Here is a 25,106-nt window from a genome sequence, read left to right on the forward strand (position 1 = left end):
GAAACGTGAGTGGCATTCCCAAGGGAAAGGACGCGGTACGGATCTCTGCCGGGAAACGGTGGCAGGGTTTCAATCAGGTCGTGGCCTAGAACCTCAGTGGAGGCCTGGACGCCGTGCACAGGTGATCTGAAGTGTGGCTGAAGCGGCGGGTGGGACCCCATCGCTAAGAAAGCGCGAACGGTGTTCCTTGATGGAGAAGCCCACGCTGCCGACGAACCACGAAGACACGTACCGGTGGCTTCCCGCTGAGGGTTCACTTGTCGGCTTGCGCTGACGGCAGAATTCATAGCCGAGGAGGGTTCGACGCCGTTCTCAAGCGGTGCTTATCACGGCTGTCCTGGATGACGAAGCCGGGACGTAAGACTTCTTCTTCGTCGACTACGCCATTGTGATGAGCGAGACAGAGAATAAGAACAGCTGGCCCAGGATCGGGTGTTCTATCTTGTTCTCTGTCTCGCTCATCACAATCAATATATACATATATATATATATATATATATATATATATATATATATATATATATAGCTTCCGCCTGTTATCACTCAGTCCGGAGTTCGGTCCAATGCCGGACAGCGTGACCGTGTCAGAAAGCATTACGGCGCCTGGAAGCACTGGCCACGTCTGCAGCAGAAGCGCGACACAGATGACTGTTTTCAACGATCGAACTGCTGTTGACTTCTATTGAAACACATACGAGGATGCACATGACTGGCTCTAGGAATTCGAGCAAACAGCGAACGTTAATGGGTAGAACGCCACACAGAAATTGGGCTGCGTGTATTTTCTCTTCAGCACGGAGCCCAAACACGGTTCACAAATCGCGGGTGGTTAACGTGCGATGAGTCCGGAAGAAGTTCTTGGATATATTTGTAAAACCGAAAAGTGGGAGCATGCATCACAATTCTTTGAATCACGGATTAAGAAACTAAATGAATCCGTTACGATGTTTGTTGTGGACTTGGCATGGCTGTTTGGTCGAGGAGATCCTGATATGCCCGAAGTCAAAAAGGTTCGCCACCTCATTCGCAGCGTTAAGGAGCAGTAGTTTGCTGGTCTCGTGCGAAACATGCCTGCAAGAGTCCGTGAACTTTTCAACGAGATGACTGCCGTCGAACGCGCACTGCAGCTAGGCTACCGCCAGTATAACCTCCTAACCCATAGTGCACTAATCAGTGCAGCCATCATGACCACAACAGCGACACCCATGAAGGTTTTTTGCGTCAACTGATACGAGAAATCGTACAAGAGGGGAAGAAGCTCGTCGCCAAGCCGAACGACTGGGCAATTGCCTCAGTCACAGAAGTTGTGTGTGGAGGCAAGGGATTTCGCTTCCTGAGCCGAACACCAGCACTTCCAGGGCAAGCTATGCAGACGTAGTCCACAGCTAACGTACCGACGCCGCATCAGTACCACCAGCAACATCCGCCGACAGCACCTTCGTACTACAGAAAAACTTCGATGCCGAGGCGATCACCACTTTGTATTACCGACATCTGGCGTACCCCGGACAATGGGCCCCTGTCCTTTCATTGCAGAGAAGCAGGTCACATTGTTCGGTATTGCCCTCATCGCATCGCAGGGTCTCAAGGATTTCTTCCACTATTCGTCGGCGCCATGTCAACGAAACGCCTGACGTCGACACGAGTGTGATGACCCGGCGGAATGTTCCTCCTGGATTTTGGTCGTGCTCAACCTCCTCTGGTCATTATTCTCCATCGTCTAAACGGAGCACCACTGACGTGCCGCGAGGAAAATATCTCAGTCCACTCCATGGAAACTAAAAGCAGCAACCTCAGGGGGAAAGGTTGCGAATCGTCAAAGTGCCGGAAACCTCCAATGCTACCGAACGAAGAGACAAAAATTGCAATGATTCGACGAAATATGAGGTTGTTCCTGCCGACATTGCAATTAAGATTGATGGTCAAGACGTGACTGCGTCGGTCGGTACAGGCAGGGACTTTTCAATAATGAGTGGGAGTCTGGCAGACAAGCTCAGGAAAGTTAGAAAGGAATGAAGGAAACTGCAGATTGGAGGAGCTAGAGGGCAGCTACTCACACCTACTGGAAAGTGCACCACAAGAATCAAGATAGGGGATGCATCCTTCGTCGCAACTTTCGTTATTCTTTCCGAGTGCTGCAAACAGGCGATCTTAAATATGAATTTCTTGCGTAAATATGGTGCCACCATCAATATACCTGGTGATGTACTGACCTTTTCAGCGGATCAAAGCGCAGCGCTTCACCCAAAATCTCTGCGTGAAATTGACGACGTGACCGTATCTCTGTTGTTGTGCAGCTTTGTTTCTCTCACGTGCAACGCGCAGCATACTGAAAAGAAAGAATCGCTGAACAAGTGTTAACGCTTCTACTCTTTCGCGGTGTTGCGATATCCAAAACTATTGTCAAGGTTGTGTGTGGTCAAGCGGAGGTTTTCTTGCCGAATTTTAGCAACGAGAGACGACCCATTAGACAAGGCACTCAGTTGCCTATTTGACAAGATCACTGAAATCCGCGAGTGCTGTGCAGCACAACAGGACGAGCCGCCAGCCACGACAGCCCCACCACCTATTGACGTGAGCACGGATCTATCACCGGTTTAGAGGTCACGTCTAGTAGATCTCTTCACCAGTTGAAAGACTGTTTCTCATCGACCTCGAGGGCCAATTGAACGCCACTGACGAAGCATCAGATAATAACAAAGGAGATGGCCAACCAGCAAGAGAGAGCCCATACAGCGTAGCACTAAAAGAGCATGAAGCAATCCAAGAACAAGTGAAGAAAATGCTCAATGTTGACGACATTCAGCCGTTAAGAAGCTCTTAGGCATCGCCGGTAGTGCTAGTTGAAAATAAAGATAAAAGCTTGCGCTTTTGTGTCGACTACCGCAAGCTGAACCTTGTAACACAAAAAAAGACGTATACCCATTACCGTGCATTGACGATTCACTTGACAAGCTGAGATATGCAAACACTACTTCTCCTCAGTGCACCTCAAAAGTGGGTATTGGAAAATTGAGGTTGATGAGATAGATATATAAAAAACGGCTTTTGTAATGCCTGACAGTCTTTCTGAATTTAAATTCTTGCCCTTCGGGTTGTGATCAGTTCCCGCAAGATTTCAGAGACTAATGGATACCGTTTTATCAAGCCTTAGGCGGCAGACGTGTCTTGGCTATCTCGACGACGTCATTGTTTATTCAGCAACATTTTAAGAACCCCTGAGAATGCTGCTATCGGTAATTAGAGCAATACGGTCTGCCGGTCTGACACTGAAACACGAGAAATGTCGTTTCTGTTTCAAGGAGCTCAAATTTTCAGGCCATGTTGTGAGCTCTAAAGGTGTTCGACCTGATCCGTATAAGATTGCGGCCGTCAGTGAGCTCGCGGTGCCACCAGGTGAAAATTGGCAGATCATACGTAAAGTGGGAATCGATGATATGCGAAGCACGAATGAGAAATGTTTATATGTCACCTCAAACTCAGCACAACGTTAAGGGGTGGAGGTAAATGATGCCATACATGACTTTCATGTAATGATTATTGTGTTTGTATGTGTTGTTTACCTTCGTCATCTGTTCACGTCACGTGACACCAAATTTGGTATATGTGTAGCTAGAAAACAGCCGCGAACACATCATGAAAGGCCGAATATACTCAATTGTAGCTTTGACGGGCGCGCACGCTGGGCACAGCGACGCTATGTTAGCAAAACGCGAGCACTCTATAAACGGACGCCAGGCACTACCGCGTCCGTCGGCGCGGCCTGACAGCAACCGGCGTGAAATGAGAGATGCTTCACTTTGTGCCGATACGTTACTCATACAACACTGCACCTCCCTCTTTCGCGTAATGGAGGGACGCCGGACGCGCTGAAACGCGCATGCGTCATAGTAACGCAGAGCCGCGCGCGCCTTCAAGTATATATGGCAGGATCAGTGCCTGGTGTAGCAACGCCGGCGTGATGCGACGAAAGTACGCCGACGAGCACGCGCACTGTTTCACGTTAAAATGTATTTTCGCCTTGACTGTGGCATGTAGTCATGTTGCTAGCAAAACGGCCGCGAGAACATACTGAGTGTGGCATGTAGTCATGTTGTTACATGACACGCATGTCGTGAATAATATGTTTGAATGTGTCATTTACCGATGTCGTCCGTTCGCGTCGCGTAATACCGAGTTTGGTACATGTGAAGCTAGCGAAATTGCCGTTAGCGCACCATTAGCATAGCATGTAATCATGCTACAACACGCATCCCATGTTTATTATGTTTACACGAGTACCATTCCTGCCTTATCCATTCATGTACTTTAACACCAAATGTGGTATATGTGACGCTAGCGAAATGGCCGCGAGGACATCACGAGCGTGGCATGTAGTCATGTTGTTACATTAAGCGCATGTCATGATTTTCGTGTTAGGGTCGGTCGCTTGAGTTTGCCATGCAATCATGCCATACCATGCCAGCTTTGCAACATGCCATGGGTATGAAACCACTGCAAGAGCTGCAGGACCATAAAATGTAATTCATGACATTCATCATATTCGAGTCATGACTTTCATGTTATGACTACTCAAATATGATCTTCATGCAGTCATGTTATGCCATACCAACTTTGGTAGTAGTACCATTATCGAAACGGCCAGGAGAACTAAAAGTCGTTGGCGGATAGATAGATAGATAGATAGATAGATAGATACGCTCATAGTCGCTGAAGTTTGATTAAAATGCTCGGCATTTAAAAAAGCAGTCAGGTGTTTTTCTGACCTCTGTGCATACTACTGAAGGTTTGTTGCCAATTTCTCAGACATAGCCTCGCCAATAACACGCCTCACCAGAGAAGACGTTCCGTTCACAAAGGGCGACGATCAACAAGCGGCATTTGAGGATCTCGACAACGCTTGCAGATAACGCCTGTGCCCTCTCACTTTGATGAGAACGCTCCTATCATGGTACACACAGATGCCAGCAACGTGGGTTTGGGCGCTGATGTACTCGTCCAGTGGCAAGACTCAGCTGAGCGGGCAATCGCATATGCTAGTAAAACGCTCTCCCGCGCCGAGTCCAACAACTGCACAACAACAAAAAAGAATGCCTTGCTGTTGTAAGGGTAGTTATGAAGTTTCGTTCATATCCCTAAGGTTGTTTCTTCCACGTAGTCAGCGACCATTATTCGCTCTGCTGGCTGACCACCTCGAAAAACCCGTCTGGTCGTTTCGCATGGTGGAGCTTACGCCTTCAAGGATTTGATATGACGGTCGTGTGTAATAGGTCGGGACGGCAGCATACCGACGCTGATAGCTTATCAAGGTAACCGATAAAGCACAATAATTACACAGACAATGACGACATGGTGCTTGTAGCAGCCGTCGACACCAGTACGATATCGTGGAAGCAGATGGAAGACCGTTAGTTGCTTCCCCTTAATAAATTTTTGAATGCCTTCACAAATAGCGTCCCAAGAAAATTGGCATGAAGCCTGCCATCATTCTGTTTACGCAATGTTGCGCTCTATAAGAAAAGCTTTTCTCCCAGAGGAAGCACCCATATACTTGTGTTGTGTTCCAAGCACCCCTGTGTCACGAGCGAGCCTGCGAAGGACCGGTTGCTGAAACTGCTTCCAGATGTTGACTCCTCCTCTTCCCCCGCTCGGCGAAAACGAGCCACCGTCGTTTCCCCCGGCAGTTCGGCCGCCGCCTCCATCGAAATAGGAATAAGCTTGTTTTTAACCGTTCGAGGCTGTCTGAACTTTTTAGACTACCACGACCAACGCGTACGTCTATGGGCCGACGTCAACACCAGACATAACAGTGGTGACGAGGAAGTGAATTTGGACCAACGCTACGCAACGATATTGACAAGCTACAAGCTATGGCTACGCACGGGCTCCCAAATCGGCGACCCGAATTCAACAGCTCATCATGGTCATCGTGGTTTGGACGCCTGCAATTTTACTTCGAGGCTAACAACATCACTGATGCAGCAATGAAGAGGGCCAACCTGCTAACGCTGTGTGGGGAGCAGACATACGACACAGTCTGTGCCCTGATTCAGCCACGCACTCCAGCAGCCGTTGACTACGACGACATCGTAGCAGCGCTACAAGAGCACTATGACCCAAGGCCATCGGAGGTCTACTGACGAGCCCGCTTCCAACGGCGAGACCCACTGGAAGGCGAAAAATTGGCCGTATACGTAGCGGCTCTCAAAAAGCTCGCTGCCGACTGCAATTTCGGGACGTTGACCGCGACCGCTGCCGCTACTGCGCAGGAGGGAGGATCGACTGCCACACCTGCTAACACCACTATGCTCCCCTTGGACATTATGTTGCGTGAACGTTTTGTGTGTGGACTGCGTGACGCAGGCCTACTGCAACGCCTGTTCGCGGAGACGGGTCTCACCTTCTCTAAAGCCTACGACATCGCCCAACGAGCGGAGAGCGCCGGTCAACAGCAGAGGGATATTCGACGGAACGTCGAGCTGGTGCATCACACCAGTCATCAGGCAGGTCATTCCACGTCTAAGGCGAAATCAAGCAGAAAGACACAGCGCTGTTGGCGATGCGACGACATGCACGATCCTCAGGTATGTCGATACAAGACAGCGACCTGCAATTTTTGCCAAAAACTGAGACACATTGAAAGGGCATGCATCTCAAAGCGCAAACAGCTCGGACCGAAGACTTCAGTGCAACGTAACAACAATGTCGATACACAGGAGGGCCAGACGCAAGATACAAGCCGAACAGCACTAACGTCATCGGCACTATATGACTTAAACGCCGTTGTGAACCTCGGAACAAGACCGAAGATTACAACTGAAATTATGGTACACCAGCGCCCTATCAGCTTTGAGGTGGATTCCGGAGCAGCATGTACGCTCATCAGCGAGGACACTTTTCGCGCTACTTGGCGTGAGAACGTGCCAGCTCTCCAGCAAGACAACACGCAGCTGAGAACGTGGTCCGGACATTCCCTTCCACTGCTGGGCTGTGCCAACGTAGACGTGTACTACAACGGGCAGACCCATCAGCTCCCCTTTCTAGTCGTCCACGGTTCTGTATCAAGCCTTTTAGGACGGAATTGCTTCATCCCCCTTGGAGTGGTCATTGCCGGAGTTCACCACACACCCAGTTATCCGTCAGTGGAGCTGCTTCAAGATAAATACAAAGCGGTTTTCTCCGAAGAAATACCAGGGAACAATGAACTCGTACATCGCACTGGGAAGAAACACCAGAACGCCGACGCACTAAGCCGCCTGCCGCTAGACACCTCAATAGATGAACCACCCCCGCCGGGTGATATACTCATGTTCGAGGCGCTGCCGAATCCTCCGCTAACAGCTGACACGGTAGCAGCATCAACGCAGAAGTGCACTGTCTTGAAGGAAGTCTACGCAGCTATATAAGAAGGCAACGTGCAGAAGCTAAAGGGTGAACACTTCAATGCTTACCGCAAGCGAGCTGCGGAGTTCAGCACTCATCGCGGTTGCGTCACCTTGGGATCAAGAGTTGTAATTCCAGCGGCACTTCGCCAACAGGCCATGCCGCTTGTCCACGCAGGTGATCGAGGCATTGTTGCCATGAAAAAGTGCGCCAGAAGTTATATGTGGTAGCCTGGTATCGACCATGATATAGAATTAACAGTTCACGATTGCCAGCCTTGCAAGGGCAACCACAGAAGCCCGCCAAGAGCCCCTATTCCTGAATGGGCAAGACCAGACACGCCTTGGCACACCCTGCGCGTCAATTTGATGTCCAAGAAACTTCGCTTCAGGCACCACAAAAACACATTTTTCTTTACTGATGCGCAAATTAGCATTTGCTAGCCTTTCCAAAATGAGCTCGAAGCGTTCTGTGTGCTCTTCATTGGAGGCGCCACCGACAATAACATCGCCCAAGTAGACGCAAACACCTGGGATCCCGCTAAGTGTATACTCCATAAATTTCTGGAAGATTGCTGGCGCTGCAGATATTCCGAATGGTAGCGTTTTAACTTTGTAAGGCCCCTAGTAGTGTTTATTGTGAGCAGTTCAGACGTTGATTCGCTCACCTTCAGCTGCTGGTAGGCTTGTGTCAAGTCCAAGGTGCTGAAGATTTTTCCACCATGAAGCGTGCTAAAAACCTCTCCCGGTGTCAGCAGTGAGTAGGAAGATGCTTTTGTCGCCAGGTTGACAGTGCTCCGGTAGTCTCCGCAGAGGCGTAGGGTACCGTTCTTCTTTCGGACGACAAAGAGTGGTGTAGCCCATTCCGAATGTTGCGTCGGTTCCCTGCACATTGATTTTGCTGGACCTATCGAAGGGTGTTCGTTCCTGGTGGTTATAGACGCATACACCAAGTGGGCGGAGGTAAAACAAATGGCTACAACGACATCGGCAGCAGTTATCGACACTCTGCGGTCGTTGTTTGCAACGTTTGGCCTACCGCGCAAGGTGGTCTCGGACAACGGCACTCCGTTTGTGTCCACGGAGATTCTCAAGTTTTACAGCGACAACCGCGTCTCGTCTGTTACATCTGCTCCTTACCACCCGGCTACGAACGGACAAGCCGAGCGCTACGTGGCTGAGCTAAAGCGCGCCCTTACTAAAGACCAGACTGGGACAATGCAACGCCGCATCGCGCGCTTTCTCTTCAGACAGCACAACACTGTTCAAAGCACTACTGATCAAACGCCAGCGAAATTGATGTTCAGACGAGAAATGAGAGCCCAGCTGACAGCAATTGTCCCGGAGCCCTCAGCGAAAGCACCGTCGGAGGAAGAAAAGCTCCCGCGTAGCAGGAGAACCGAAAGGGGACAGCGCATATACGCCCGCCAGTTGCACAGAAAGGCCGGCTGGGTGGAAGCGACGGCACTCACACGCATTGGTTTGTGGTCATGGCTCGTCGAAATTGGTGGAAAGGCCACACGCCGCCACCTTAATCAGCTACGCCGTTCAGGTAATTTGCCAAGGGAACCTCCCATTCAAGCAGCCACCTCGACGGAAGCTTCGTTCCACTTAGCCTGGCATCTCGCACCAGATGAATCGGCGCCGCCGCCCGCCGGCCCTGAACACAAGAGAAACTAGACCCAGCGAACGGACGCTTCTCTTCCTAGTGCGTCTAGAGCGTCTACGCGCCCACGGCGGCCCCCAGAACGCTTCCAAGCGACAAGCTAAGGAGGAAGGAGATGTTGTGTTCCGAGAACCCCTGTGTCACGAGTGAGCCTGCGAAGGACCGGTTGCTGAAACTGCTTCCAGATGTTGACTCCTCCCCTTCCCCCGCTCGGCGAAAACGAGCCACCGTTGTTTCCCCCGGCAGTTCGGCCGCCGCCTCCATCCGAATAGGAATAAACTTGTTTTTAACCGTTCGAGGCTGTCTGAGCTCTTTGGACTACCGCAACCAACGCGTACGTCTATGGGCCGACGACAACACCGGACATAACAACTTGTAATGCCGACGTCAATCTGTGAGGAGATCTTTAGCGTTTGCTACAATGAGCCAACGTCTGGTCACCTCGGATACACACGCACGTTGACCGAATCCAACAGAAATGCTATGGCCAAGGCTCCTAGCTATTGTAAAATCATAGGTGCGGACGTGCCTCGATTGTCAACGACAAAAATCGCCACCATCAAAACCAGCTGGACTATTAAAACCAATTAAGGGTTCCAAGGTTCCTTTTCCAAATCGGAATGAACGTCCTCGGACCATTTCCGACTTCCCATGCTGGCAACACTGGGTAACAGTCACCACCGATTATCTTACGCGCTAAGTAAAAACAAAGGCTTTGTCGAGTGGCACCACTGTCGAAATCGCACGATTCTTTATAGAAAATATCGTTATGGTGCTCCGTCACTCATAATAACGGATCGAGGTACCACTTTTACGGCCACGCTCTTGAACACAGTGCTTGAGCTTAGTGGAACGGTCCCTCAGAAGATTCGTCTCAAAACTACCATATGATTATGAGAGATGCCGTAGTGAAGGGCTCCAGAAATTTCGACCACCTGGGAATCTTGAACGTGCAGCCAATTCTGAGCACATGGGCCTACAACATTTCCGCCTCCATTGCAAATGCAGCCGCCGCAGCCGGGATTCGATCACGCGACCTGCGGGTCAGCAGCTGAGTACCACCTTAGCCACTTGACCACCGCGACTGTGTGGCCCCTCAGAAGACCACTTTTTATTACCCGTAGACAAATGGCTTAACAGAGCGTCTCAACAAAACAATTGCCGACATGTTGAGTAGGTACGTGGACGTGGTTCACGAGAACTGAGACGACATTCTACCGTACATCACGTTCGCTCATAATACAGTGCAGCAAGAAACTACATGAAGAACGCCAATAAATCTTCTTCACGGTCGTGAAATGAATACGATGCTTGACACCATGTTACCTCACAACTTAAATGACATCGATTTGGACGCTGCAGCTTTTACTTAACGAGCTGAAGAAGCGAGGCTGCTTGCGCGCGTCTGAATCACCCAGCAGCAGAATTTCGACGCCCCAACGCTGTAATCTGCAACACCGACACGTCGTTTGTCAGCCCAGCGAGAAAGTGCACGTGTGTGTATGCAGTCGTATCCACCGCCGGAGACTTAAAAAAAATTGCTGAAGAGGTATTTTGGCACCTACGCAGTTGTACAACGCTTTGGTGACGTTAACTACATGGTCGTTCTTGGCAGCCCCTCGATAACTTGCCAGCATGAACCAGAAATTGTGTACGTTTTGTTAATAAAGCCCAATCGTCCCTTTCCGTTACCGTTATTAACCGTCAATTTAGACACTTCGCTCTTAAAGTAATATTGTCACGGGCTAAGTAGAAGCCTGAGGATGACGACGACGAAGTGCTGAACGCCAGGAAGCGTGCCTGCCTACACTACTTTGTCGATTTCGAATTTTGACCGTACAAGCATTTTTTAAATTTTATAGCTAACCGGCAAGAAGATCTCATTATGCTTTTATCACAAACCCACACGTCTTCTTTCTTGCTCATTGGCCACGGCTTCACACACCTCTGATAATGTTTGTACAAAAGAATGTACAAAGTATTAATGTGAACATTAAAAATGCAATTGAGACTAATGACTCGAATTGTCATGTTATTATTGAGTATGATGATATATTCCCCCAAAACGCCAAGTTACAATCTCTCAAATTTTCAAATAACATATTATTAGATTACTCGGAGCATGCAGAAACTAAAAAATATAATAGCCACAGATGCTTCCGTAAATGATCAAAAGGCAGGTGTAGGCATTGCCTCTGATTCGCTTGACTGGTCCTTTTCAGTAAGACTGCCTAATTTGACTACAGTTTTTGAAGCGGAGCTCGTGGCGATTATTTTAGCTCTTCGAAAACTTCCATCAGATCAAAACAACGCAGTCATAATGACGGATTCTCTTTCAGTTTGTGCAGCTCTGACAGCTTCAGAGAACTCTCAAATTCTAAGCACATTCAAAACATTAGTACCCCCGCAGTTGCGACTCCTGAGGTTACTATGGGTTCCGGCACACTGTGGATTAAGATTGAAGGAATTGGCCGATTTCTTAGCACAAGCCGCACTTGATGGGCCAGTTTTTTCCATACTGCCAGATGTTGGATATATCACGGTATTAATATATCGAAAATGAGCTATCTACACTGATACGATAGAAAAAGTAACTACATGGACAGAATATAATCACCTCATGTTTCCATGGCAACCCCACTGGAGCCAGTCCAGAAAACTCGAATTCCTAATTACTAAATTTCGATGTCGTGTCCCCCCTCTAAACCTGTATCTACACAGAGCTGGTCAGACAACATCATCCCTCTGCGCTTTCTGCGGAGAAATGGAATCATTAGATCAATATTTTTGTATTGTCGCCGCTACGCTATACTTCGAAAAAGGTTACTAGTTATGACATTTCTGAAAAAAGCGTTAGATTGACGGTGGAAACAGCGCTAAGCTTTGGTGCCTCAGCTTTGGGACATTGCCACAGGGATGCTTTCAATGCCGTTTGCGATTATATTCAGGCAACCAAGCGTATACGTTTGTGAGTTTCAATAAAAAAATTATTATTTATTACTTCCTTGGAATGTTTTAACGAGTCTAACGGAGCCAATGGAGCCGCCGTCAAACGCATTTGTTCCAAGACCGAAAGCGCCCTCGGACTGATTCGAAGAATCGCTAACAGGCACCGCGGAATCAGGGAGGACAATCTGATTCGGATTATCCAGGCATTCGTGCTATGCCACCTCGCTTATTCGGCGGCTATGCACAACTGGCTCGTGTCGGAGCGCAACAAAATCAATGCCCTAATCAGAAGAGTCTTCAAGCTGGCCCTTGGCATTCCCGTTCGAACGCACACGGAAGACCTCCTGAAGTTGGGAATCCACAACACGTTCGAAGAAATTGTCGAAGCCCAAGAGTTTGCACAGTTTGTCAGACTGTCTGGCACCCCAACGGGTAGAGCCATACTCGGCATGCTGGGACGAAACCCCACGGTTGTCGGTCCTGACGCTGTGAAGCTGCCCAACGACGTAAGATCCAAGATCCAGATTGCGCGGATGCCACGCAATATGCATCCAATCTACAACGAAGCACGAAGACGAGCCAGGGGTAAATCTCTGCTCGCCAGTGCCCGCTTGGACAAGGATCGAGCCTGCTTCGTCGATGCTGCTTCGTACATTCAAGAAGAAGCCTTCTCCTCAGTGGTCGTCGACTGTGATTGCAGAGTCATCAGCTGCGCTACCAACCGCACTTCTAGTTCCAGCATTGCAGAGCAGGTTGCCATTGCTCTTGCATTGACGGACGGTGTACATGACACAATTTATTCAGACTCCAAGGCCGCTATCAAGGCCTTCCAGATGGGCATGGTGGCTCCCCAGGTCCTACAGATTATTCAAAAAGTCAAAGACCTCAAAAATTCCTCATTGGTCTGGTTTTCTGCGCACCTTGGAACCATTGAGGGTGCCTCGCTCAATCCCAACGAAGAGGCGCACTCGGCTGCACGAGGTTTGACTGACCGTGTGCCGGGTAACGCGTCATCTCCTGGGCGACCTGAGCCTCTCTGCTCGTACAACGAGATATGCAAGCACCACTATCTGTCAAGAAGACTGCTGCCTTTACCACAGTCCTCGCTATGCAGGGCCCAAGCTGTTACTCTCCGACTGCTACAAACAAACACTTACCCGAGCCCTGCGGCACTGCACACAATGTACCCTGAACGGTTTCCAAGCCCGGACTGCCCCCTGTGTGGTGGTTATGCGGACTTCGAGCATGTACTGTGGGGTTGCGCCTCTGCCGGTCCCCCTTTCACCCAAGAGGAATTGAAGCGACTCATTAAGGCCCAGGACCAGACCTCTCAAATCCTGGCCGTCCAGAGGGCCCGCGCGAGGGCCGTTAGGTTTAACCTGATGGTCCCCGAGTGGGCCTAGCCAGGTGACGCTGAGTTTACTCGCGTCTATTGTGGACCGAATAAAGTTGTTTCACTCATTATTTATTACTCCCCAGGGCAGAGTGAAGTAAACGCAGCTGAGTTGTAAGCATAACACCTCCTATCTCAAAATCGCTCAACTTGACTTTTTTTTCGTTTGCTCTTTTTATGTTTTTTACATTAGTCCTATTATATTACCAATTCGTTGAACATAGTTGAAATAATCACAGAAAAACTGCTCTACATTTTCTTGGCCAATTCCCCTGAGTGGGTATGAGCCATCATATCAGGGAAAGAAACAAACAAACAAACAAACAAACAAACAAACAAACAAACAAACAAACAAACAAACAAACAAACAAACGTGCTCGGACTGCAGCAGCGTTGTACGCTTTTGCTCGCCAGTATATTCGCCAGTACGCATTTGCTCGCCAGTGTGTACTTTATTGCCCGTAACATCATTGGTGGAAGGTGCGGGGTACCACTCGCTATACAGCCCAACGAGCTGGATCTTCGCAGCGGACGGCGCATTGCAGCTACCACGATGACCGACCAGGGTACTCAATGTCAACAAGATCCGTCAGCCCCGCAGCCGATCATTGTGGTGCAACCTAGTGACCAAGTCCCATTCAACGGCACAAGTGCCATAGACGTCGATGACTGGCTGGTTCTATATGAACGCGTCAGCAGCAGCAATCATTGGGATCCGACGCTTATGTTGGCGAACATGATCTTCTACTTGCATGACACGGCAAAACTCTGGTACGAGACACATCAAGAAGAGGTGACTAGCTGGGACGTCTGTAAGCAGAAATTGCGCTATCTATTTGGGAAATTTGGTTGCAAAGGTAGCAAGTACACTTTAAATTGCTAATATTTATTTTGTACTTGCTTTTTTATATGTGGTACTTTGTTTATATATGTACTTGCATTGATATTTGTTATTTTTTTTCTTTTTGGTTTATGGTATAAAAGCTCGCATAGCCTGTTCTTTTTTTTCAAAAATATCTTCGCAAAATTTGAATTGCACTGTGTCTAATACTAGTATCATTTTGAATATGACGAATGACATAGCTATAAATATTTTCCATCGACGGAACCTTTTGAATCAGACATATTTTGAAACTGTCAAATATTTCCTTCCGCATGGCACAAGCTTGCCAGAGAGCATTGCGGATAAAATGGAAATACGACTAAGAAGTGTGTGCACAAGCGCAGATGCGAAATGCAGGAAGACAAAGGGTCGTTCAAAGGAATGTTTCTTGAAAAATGAGTGTCACGTGAAGGTTGATTTTGTCAACGAATGTTCTGATAGTAGGAACCTGCCTGAAGAAAGTGTCAAGGACATAATTATAAAAGCCTTAAAAGAGGCTCGGCTGAAGAGTCTATAGGAGTCCTAAGAGAATCACTTCGTGCCTTTTAACCCTTTATGGGACACAATGAGAAAAAACACGATCAATTCATTTTGTCTGTATAAAACTGATGGTTACTACATCACTATGTGACATAAAATTTTAGTTTCGTCAGTGCAAAGGGGGACTCAAAAAAAGTGGGACGCATATGTCCCACTGGTTGTTCAGACAACCAGAGAATGTGGGACAATATGGTCCCAGTAACCACATTCGACAGGGCTGTTGGCAATAAAAAAATGTGGGTACTAAATTTATTCAAAATTGCACTCTTGCAAACAGCAACGTCTGGCTGTATGAAAACCTTAACTTTCCGTTATGAAAAGGCAGGAAACATGTAGCACACAACGGCACGTTGCAGACTTTGCATACAAGTGCCATCCTAATTTCCTTCGCCTTGGTAGAACACCACCTGCACCGTTTACGTCCGGTTGTCTTCACAGGGTGGTGGTCACCTTTGTGAAATCTGATTTCTCCAGGAACGCCCACCATCTTCTGTCCAGACTGACGTCCACGCTTCTTGTGCTGAAAAGCGGGAATGACCGTCTTTTTCCTGAAGCTCTGACCGCTGATAAGCTCCCTGCCAAGGGCAAGACGAAACCACAAGTATTCGTTTGGTGTGAAGTGGCAATGCTGAATGAAAGCGTTGACTACAGCTGCATCTAAGAGGTAATAGAAGAGTCTGTACCAACCCTTTTTCGACCTACGGTCACACATATATGCGTTACGCTTTTGGTCGAATCGGTCGACACCCCCCATGAACTTATTGTAGTCAGAGACTACTTTGGGGCATGTCACGCCCACCTTGGCTCCTTTAGAAAGCGTCCGGTTCACTTCAACCACCTCAGATGGATCATGGAAGTTTGACAGCATCGCCACATTTCGGTTGTCACGCCACTGGTACGCCATCAATTGCCCTTTGATCGCCAAACATAGTCCCCTCTCTTCAATTTCTGGTCAACTTTGATTTCATGAGGTAAATCCTTCCTATTTGTTCTAATCGTGCCTGCTGCCATAATTTGTTTTTCTGAAAGCTCTTCCATGAGCTTGGTCGTATTGAAGAAGTTATCAAAGTAGAGCGTACTGTCTTCGTCAACATTGTTGCAAAGAGAAAGAACGACATGTTCTCCAAGTGTACGACCAGCCTCTCTTTCTGCTGACTTCCCTTCATATATTTGAAACTCGCAGAGGTAGCCAGTCACAGAGTCCGCTCTACACCATACCTTGTACCCGCGTTTTATTGGTTTCTTGGGGGCATGCTGTTTCAAAGCCGATCGTCCTTTGAAACGCACCATACTTTCGTCAATTACCTGGTGGCCAGAAGGCTTGTACTCTTGAAGAAACTTTTTGTTCAAGGTGTCCACAAGAGGTAGTATTTGGGTCAGTCTATCAAAACCCTCTTCACCTTTACTTTTTATCTTCTCATTGTCGTAAAAGTGCAGTGAGTTCATAATGGCCTGAAACCTCTTGAATGTCATCACACTGGATATCTCCTTCACATTGAAAAAGCTGTCGCTACTCCAGTAGAGGTACAGATGGTGCGCAGGATTTACGCTCATCAAAATAAGAATGCCCAAATAGGCTTTCAGTTCACCTTTTGTTAGATCGTGCCACCCTCTTCGAGCCTCCTGCCTGGCATAGCGGTTTGTTTCAAGCACGATCATTTCAAGTACATCATCACTGAAGTACAGGCTGAATGACTCGGACGGTGTACAAGATGAGGACAACTTGCTTGAATACTGCGGATCCAGGCTACTCACAGAGCGATTGTTGAGAACCGGAAAAGCTGTAGACCACAAAGCGGTTCCTTCCGAGGCAACATCTCGGCTGTCAGAGTTATCCGATTGGACTGGCTCAGGACTTCTCGGGCGTTTTTTCTTTTTTTGGGCTTCTTCCTGACGTACGATGATCGTCTCCTTTTTCCTGTGCTTGTGGATGGCTGATCAAGCGCGTTGTCATCTGAGTGACTTTCCTCGACCGGAGCCAGCGCGGGCACAACTTCATTCTCACTGTCTGCAAGTTCACTCTCGATGTCGCTTTCTCGAGGATCATCTGGAAGCCTGAACAGAAGCTCAACCGCTTCTTCAACTGATAGCGACCTCCCTGGAATGAAAAGAGAATGCAATAGCGCGCTAAAATTCCGACGTAAGCGAGAAGAAAATTAGGCCTAGGAAATTTCGCCAGCTCTGAGTTGCGTCACTCATGTGTCACAACTTTCCGGGTAGCCAGTACGACAATAAAATCAGAAAACATAACACAGTGATTCTATATAAAAGCCCACACGAGAAATAAAACTTTCACACTTACTTGTCATTGTGTATTTAGTGCACGTCGACTCAAAATACCCGCGAAACTAAGCGCGGTGAACGAATTCGGAACGCTTCGAATGAAACGTTATATTGTGCTGCCCCCTAGAGCTTCGTAGAAAATAATGTTTAAAAACGTTAGGTTAGACACTCACTAGATGGAGACAGCAGTCTCAACTAAACAGCAGCGGTGGTTTTGGTGTGGCGCGGCTTTTAAACTGCAGTCAAAAAGTGGGTTGTAAATGTCCCACTGTACCATAAAGGGTTAAAACAAATGTGTGCGGCTTGAAGAAGATTAGCAAAGGTTGTCCTCTGTTTGGGAAAAATAAAGGGCTGCATATTTGTGGTAAATTTGCTGGAGAGGGATCCAAAAGTTCCGACAAACGAAAGCTCCACAGTGCTGGCAATGCAGTTTTTTATGCACTACAAGGCATTTTAGAGAGCTACGGCTTATATTTGTGCCAACTTATAGTGAATGAATCAGCAGCAATGTGTAGTGGTTAGAGCATCCGCCTCGCATGCGAAAGGTCCGTGGTTCAATCCCGATGCCGCGCACCTCCAAACCGAATTAAAAAAAAAATTCGCGTAGTGATGGAACTGCATTACGAGGCCTGGGGTGCGGCCTCAACGATAACCACCGCCGGGAACGCACTCCCTCACTAGAGAAGGATGGCCACTCTGGTGCAGTATCTGGACACTACCTCCCACATGCATACGTCAAATAACTCACGGCCCTCATCCCCAGCAGCTGCGAAGCAACTGACCACGGCGGCGGTCAGATCTGCAACGCAGCTGAGGGTACTAAGAATCTCTGGATCCGGACAGGCCGCCATTGGAACCTGAACTTGGCAACGTTTAACGCTAGAACCTTATCTAGTGAGGGCAGTCTAGCTGTACTATTCGAGGAGCCAGAGTGTGTTAAATGGGCTATAGTAGGCCTCAGTGAGGTTAGGAGGACAGATGAGGCATATATGGTGCTAAAGAATGGGCACGTCCTTTGCTATCCGGGCTTGGCTGACAGAAGAGAACTGGGAGTGGGGCTCTTAATTCACAGAAACATAGCTGGCAACATAGAGGAATACTATAGCATAATTGAAAGGGTAGTAGGTATCCTAATTAAACTCAATAATAGATACAAGATTAAGGTGGTACAGGCTAACACGCCTACATCCAGCCATGATGACGCTTCAGTTGAAAGCTTCTATGAGGACGTAGAATCGGCAATGAGTAAGGTAAAAACACAGAATACAATACTGATGGGAGACTTTAATGCGAAGGTAGGGAAGAAGCAGGCGGGAGACCAGGCAGTAGGAGATTATGGCATCGGTACTAGAAACGCCAGAGGAGAGTTACTAGTAGAATTCGCAGAACGCAATAATTTACGGATTTTGAATACCTTCTACCGAAAACGAGGAAACCGCATGTGGACATGGAGGAGCCCTAATGGCGAAAATAAGAACGAAATAGACTTTATAATGAGTGCACACCCAGGCATCGTGCAGGACGTGGAAGTGCTTAGCAGGGTACGATGCAGTGACGATAGAATGATACGGTCTCGAATTCGCCTAGATTTGAGGAAGGAACGACAGAAACTGATACGCTAGAAGCCAATCAATGAGCTAGGACTGAGAGGGAAAGTACAGGACTTCAGAGTCTCGCTTCAGAACAGGTACTCGGCTCTAAGTGAGGAGACCAACCTTAGCATAGATACAATGAATGATAATCTGACGAGTATCATTACGGAGTGTGCAGTGGAAGTTGGAGGCAGGGTAGTTAGACAGGACACTGGCAAGCTTTCCCAGGAAACGAAGAATCTCATTAGGAAGAGTCAAATCATGAAAGTCTCAAGTACAACAGACCGAACAGAACTGGCAGAGCTTTCGAAGCTGATTAATAGGCGTAAGGTATCCGATGTAAGAAGGTATAACATGGAGAGAATTGAACACGCTCTGAAAAACGGAGGAAGCGTCAAAGCAGTGAAGAGGAAACTTGGGATAGGCAAAAATCGGATGTATGCACTAAGGGACAAAGAAGGCAAAATAACTACCTATATGAATAGGATAGGTAAACTAGCGGACTAGTTTTACAGAGATCTGTACAGTAGCCGGGACAACCACGACATTAGTACTATAAGAACTAGCAGTAACCCAGATGAAACCCCACCAGTAATGATAGAAGAAGTCAGAAAAACTTTGGAAAGCATGCAAAGAGGCAAAGCTGTTGGTGAGGACAAGGTAACATCAGATCTGCTGAAAGATGGAGGACAAATTGTGTTAGAAAAACTAGCCACCCTGTTTACGAAGTGTCCCCTGACGGGAAGGGTACCAGAGCCTTGGAAGAACGCTATCATCCTAATACATAAGAAAGGAGATGACAAGGACCTGAAGAATTTTAGGCCGATTAGCTTGCTCTGTGTAGTATACAAGCTATTTACAAAGGTAATTGGTAACAGAGTAAAGAAAACATCAGAATTGAATCAACCAAAGGAACAAGCAGGATTTCGAACAGGCTACTCAACAATCAACCACATTCATACTATCAATCAGGTAATAGAGAAATGCTCAGAATATAACCAACCACTATACATAGCCTTCATATATTACGAAAAGGCGTTTGATTCAGTAGAAATATCAGCTTTCATGCAGACACAGCGGAGTCAGAGCGTCGATGATGTATACATAAACATCCTGGAAGAAATCTACAGGGGATCAACTGCTACCATAGTGCTTCATAAAGAAAGCAACAGAATACCAATTAAGAAGCGTGTAAGGCAGGGGGACAAAATCTCCCCAATGCTATTTACCGCGTGCTTACAGGAGGTTTTCAGAAGCCTAGAATGGGAACAGTTTGGGATAAGAGTTAATGGAGAGTACCTTAGTAACCTGCGCTTCGCCGATGACATTGCATTGCTGAGTAACTCAGGGGACGAATCGCAACTCATGATTACGGAGTTAGACAAGGAGAGCAGAAAGGTGGGTCTTAAAATGAATCTGCAGAAAACGAAAGTAATGTACAATAACCTCGGAAAAGAGCAGCGCTTCGAGAAAGGTAATAGTGCACTTCAAGTTGTAAAAGACTATGTCTACTTAGGGCAGGTAATAACCGCGGAGCCGAACCACGAGGTTGAAGTAACTAGAACAATAAAGATGGGGTGGAGCACATTTGGTAAGCACTCTCAAGTTATGACAGGTAGAATGCCATTATCCCTCTAGAGGAAGGTATATAACAGCTGTATCTTGCTGGTACTTAGCTACGGAGCAGAAACCCGGAGGCTTACAAAGAGGGTTCAGCTTAAATTGAGGACGACGCAGCGAGCAATGGAAAGAAAAATGGTAGGTGTAGCCTTAAGAGACAAGAAGAGAGCACAGTGGATTAGGGAACAAACGGGGGTGAAGGATATTAGCTGAAATCAAGAAGAAGAAATGGACATCGGCTGGGCATGTGGCGCGTAGACAGGATAACCGCTGGACGTTAAAGGTAACTAACTGGATTCCAAGAGAAGGCAAGTGGGTTAGGGGGAGACAGAAGGTTAGGTGGGCAGAAAAGATTAAGAAGTTTGCGGGTATAAATTGGCAGCAGCGAGCACAGGACTGGGTTAAGTGGCGGAACATGGGAAAGGCCTTTGTCCTGCAGTGGATTTAGTCAGGCTGATGATGATGATGATTTGGGAAACCCATCGGACGTCAAGTGGCCGCAAAGAAAGAGCTTGCGACTCGTGCCCAGACATCCACAGAGCCGTACATCGCGTACATCCAGGACGTGTTGGCTTTGTGCCGCAAGTTCCACAAGGACATGCTCGACGAGGACAAAGCTGGACACATCCTCGAAGTAATTGCCGATGACGCCTTCAATTTTCTCCTGTGCAAGGACTGCTCGACGGTGGAGTCGGTCATCGAAGCATGTCGTCGCTTCAAACAGGCAAAAAGTAGGCGCATAGTTCACCGATTTGACCGCCTTCCCAACACGGCGGCTACGTACTCTTGCGAAGATTTGCCCACACTACATCAACCACCAGCACCGGAAAACGTCACCAGAATAGTCCGTTGGGAACTCGAGGCTATGGCACCCGCTATGTCTAGCGTCAGCGCGCCAGGACACAACCTCGATGCTGTTTCAATGATACAGGCCGTGGTTCGCCAAGAGATCGCGAATATGGGCATTTCGCCACCTCATCAAAATGCCCTTGCTACTTCCAGCTCGGCTTCAGTCGTTGCGGGTGCCACTTCGAACCACACGTTCACGCCACGACGAAACCCAGCTGAATGATGCGCTCATGAGCATTGGCCCATATGTTTCACGTGCCATCGGATAGAACAGATCGCTCGCCATTGCCGCAGCCGTCGGATCTCATCACCTCGACCAAGCTTCTACGATTGGGAACCTCGCTTCAAACGTGTACCTTATGCCCCGTCCAACCGTGCTGAGACAGGGGCAGAGCATAATCCAGAACGTCGGACCAGCCGCTCGCCATCGCCCGTGCGTCATCACCCTCAGGCATCTACTTGGCCCGTGACAATATAAAAGGTCAACAGAGGACACTTTCATAGGCCCCAGCGGCTGACCTTAGGTCCCTAGATGAAACAAGTTTCCGAAGTAGCATCACTCATTGTTCTCGATGCTGTCCTCTTCACTCTCTCACTTAGCTCTCCTTTTCTCTGCCTTCTGTGTCTGTAACTGGTCCATTCCTTTCACATTATCTTGCAAATGACTGGTGGTCTTATGTATTACTATGCAAAAACTTCAAAACGACTATGCATGCACATATGGCTGCCGCCGGATTTTCGCCGTGAAAAAAGATGAAATCGTAGCCAGGACATAAACTGAAAAGGAGGAGCGTTTCAGTTGGCACCAGGTCGGTCAAGATTGTTTAGTGTTGCTTGTTCAATGCAATATTGGAGTTTTTCAACAGTGCTGGGTTGCCGTAAAAGCAACGAAAACGGTTTTACCCTGTTCAACTTTCTTTGTGCTGTCCGAAATGAAGCATATCATGAAGTGTAGCTATAAAACACTTCATGCGAACGCTTTCGCACAACTCCGTCGACGTACGTCGACGCGGATCTGCGAAGGGAGTTCATTTGTCAATTTTTATTGAAACGCCAGGAGCGCGTCTAATGCATGTCTAGTGGATGCCAGTTGTTAAAAATACTTGCGCGTATGATGGAGCGTGTAATGAATATACATTGAGGAACATTTCACATTTGACCAGTTGGCCAGAACGCGGCATATAGAAGCCGAAACGCGCTACTTCGGAATACCTCCCCAGTAGAACTCTCGATTTTCAGGAAGATCCACACACCGCACCTGACTAACCTGGCATCACGATTGTCGAAACGGGCAAGATTAAAAAAACTGTCATCGCAGTGCCGCTAGTAGAGCATTCGCACTAGTCTGGCTATGGTTCTTCCTTGCGTGTGCAAAAGACGGCTGTAATCACTCGCCACAACGTCACGCCCTGTGGTCACTGACAAGGATGCAGCAAGAAGCGCGTTCACTGTGTAGCAGCACGAACTAAACACATTCAGAGAACTGAACTTGTTATAACTGGAAAAACTACGCTATACGACGTGAGACGCCATGGCTTGTGGTGTGAAATATGGAACAGCACAACGTTGCCAGTTGAGTAACGCACATCTCACTTCCCTTTGTGTTGTACCGTTTATGTTCATTAATAAAAGCAATCCTACGACTCATTTCGTTTCATTTTGTTTCATTTACATCTATTCACCATTGCAACTGAACACTGGCATTCGTTTTTTGATAAAAGATTCGAACCTTCTAGGGGGCATTTCAGTAACATAGACGAGGAGGAAAGGGAAAGGTGTCGCTACCTCGAAAACTTGTTTTATATAGGGACCTTAGCTGATTTGGGTTCGCAGCTTACCAAACGAGTGTGGGAAACTTTGCAACCTCGGAGATGGCAGAACACAGAAAAGATCAGCTCGAAGGCAATTTCGTAGTGACTAGGAATATTATAGCCTCCGAGACCACTTCTACGTGCGTGCTCGTCTCTGAGGTTATGATTTAATTTGATTGCGATAGCAATTATATGGACACTCTCGGCTGGATTTTGCTCCCGACGTCTGCATCACTCACCGTATATATATATATATATATATATATATATATATATACGAGAGACTATTGATCAGCGGCCCGCTCGTAATAAGTTCACGTACTACTCGATGCCAAACATGCGAATAAAAGAGTGTTTCACACTCGTCGCTTGGCTTATAGACGGCGTTAACTGACACTTCTACTTCTAAATTCACATATAAATCCCCCCTCCAAAAACGTGGATGGAGGGAAGGCCGCTGTGATAGCCCAGTGGTTAGAGCATCGAACGCGTTATTCGAAGGTCGTAGGTTCGATTGCTGCTCACGGCTGGTTATTTTTTCACCCATTTTTCATTATTCTTATTTACATTCCATTGGTTCTAATATCTTCTCCTATACATTCCATGGCATTACTGTCTGTTAGAACTCATTAATATTGTGTCAAAACACGGAAAAATGAGCCCTTAGGTATACACTTCTTTCCCTTATATATACATATATATGTATATATGTATATTGTGAGCATTATTCATACGCGTCATATTATCATATGTGCATACTCATTATCATCAGTTCTTCGTGTGTTGTGGGGACGAGGCTCAGCAAGTAAAAGAAGTGTCTCGCAGACAAAACGCCGCCTTACAAGTGGTGGAGAGTGCTTTCTGTTGCCCTGGTCCACTCCCTGCAGCGCCTTTTCGTTATCTTCAACTACAAACCATCCCTGGAGCTCCGGTCGGGTCGCCTTCTGCGCAGTTAGCTCACGGCCATGTCGCAAGATGGGCACAACAACACGGTCCATCCACCATGCCTCCACCCCAGGACATGTTTACTTGGACTGTCAACGCCCCTCAAAAAGATCTCCAGATGTTTGCCGGCCTTCGCGGTGAAGACGTTGAAGACTGTTTGAATGAGTACGACCGTGTGAGTGCGTTTAGCTATTGGCATGATTCTGTGAAGCTGTTCGCCTACCGTTCTACCTGACGATGGTCACTAAGACTTGGTTTTTCAACCATCAGCGGGATTTCCCAGACTGGCCTACCTTTAAGCAGCAGCTGCGTCAGATATTCGCCAACCATTCTGTCCGTGCAGAAATAGCTAAACGGAAGCTTGCTGAAAGTGTTCAGCACTCCGGCGAGTCCTTTACTTCGTACATTGGAGATGTCCTCGCCTTATGCCGTCGCGTCGACAGCTCGATGAAAGAGCATGACCGCGTTCGCAAACTGCTCAAGGGTATAGGCGCCGTCGCATTTAACGCTTCATTGACAAACGACCCCAAGATGGTCGCGGATATTATCAGTACGTGTCAGCGACTCGATGACCTTCAACTTATACGTTTACAACCTGACACATGTGATCTCAGGCCAATGCATGGCAGTGAGCTCCACGCGTTGATACGGTCCTTAATCCACGAGTAGCTGAAACTTTAGGCTACCTCGTTGTCTTATGAGTTTCGCATGAGGCCTTCTGCAGGTAGCCTCCATAACATTGTGAGAAAGAAATTGGCGTCCATGACGTGTGAGCAAGTCCCGAGCTCGTATACCGCTCCAAAACCCACGTACGCTCAGGTGGTTGCAGCGTCACCTTCTAAGCAATTACCACAGCATGGATCAACTGCGCAGCTTTCACGGCATGTCCTCGCCCCAAAGGCAACGCCTCTTTCTTTTTATGTCTGGCGTCCAGACTGACCAATTTTCTATTAATGCGGAATACGCGGCCACGTCTCACGGTTTTGTCGTCGACGTCAACAAGACGATAGGAGCGGTTATAGTGACTTCGAGAGGGATGAGTTTGCTCCTGCTCCACAACATCGCCACCCATACCAACTGTACCAACGCCGCTCACCATCTCCACTGCACTTCAATGCAGCCGGTACCTTCCGCTCCTCGTGCTGTCGCTTCCCGTCGCCTGTGCGCTGTTTCTCGTCACCACTTTGTACCGC

General features: G+C 47.8%; 2 protein-coding genes across 2 annotated transcripts in view; one reads left to right on the forward strand and one right to left on the reverse strand.

Annotated features, from left to right (window-relative positions):
- Positions 1-25,106, forward strand: part of LOC142765386 (uncharacterized) — a 244,942-nt gene that overhangs the window by 127,878 nt on the left and 91,958 nt on the right. The gene's annotated exons all lie outside the window — the stretch shown is intronic.
- On the reverse strand, positions 15,041-15,972 carry LOC119181938 (piggyBac transposable element-derived protein 4). The gene is given in 2 exon segments (XM_037433184.2): positions 15,041-15,722; positions 15,725-15,972. Coding segments are annotated over 2 exon segments (783 nt in total). The 5' UTR covers positions 15,852-15,972; the 3' UTR covers positions 15,041-15,066.

This window comes from Rhipicephalus microplus, chromosome 6 (assembly GCF_043290135.1).
Source record: "Rhipicephalus microplus isolate Deutch F79 chromosome 6, USDA_Rmic, whole genome shotgun sequence".
NCBI lineage: Eukaryota > Metazoa > Arthropoda > Arachnida > Ixodida > Ixodidae > Rhipicephalus > Rhipicephalus microplus.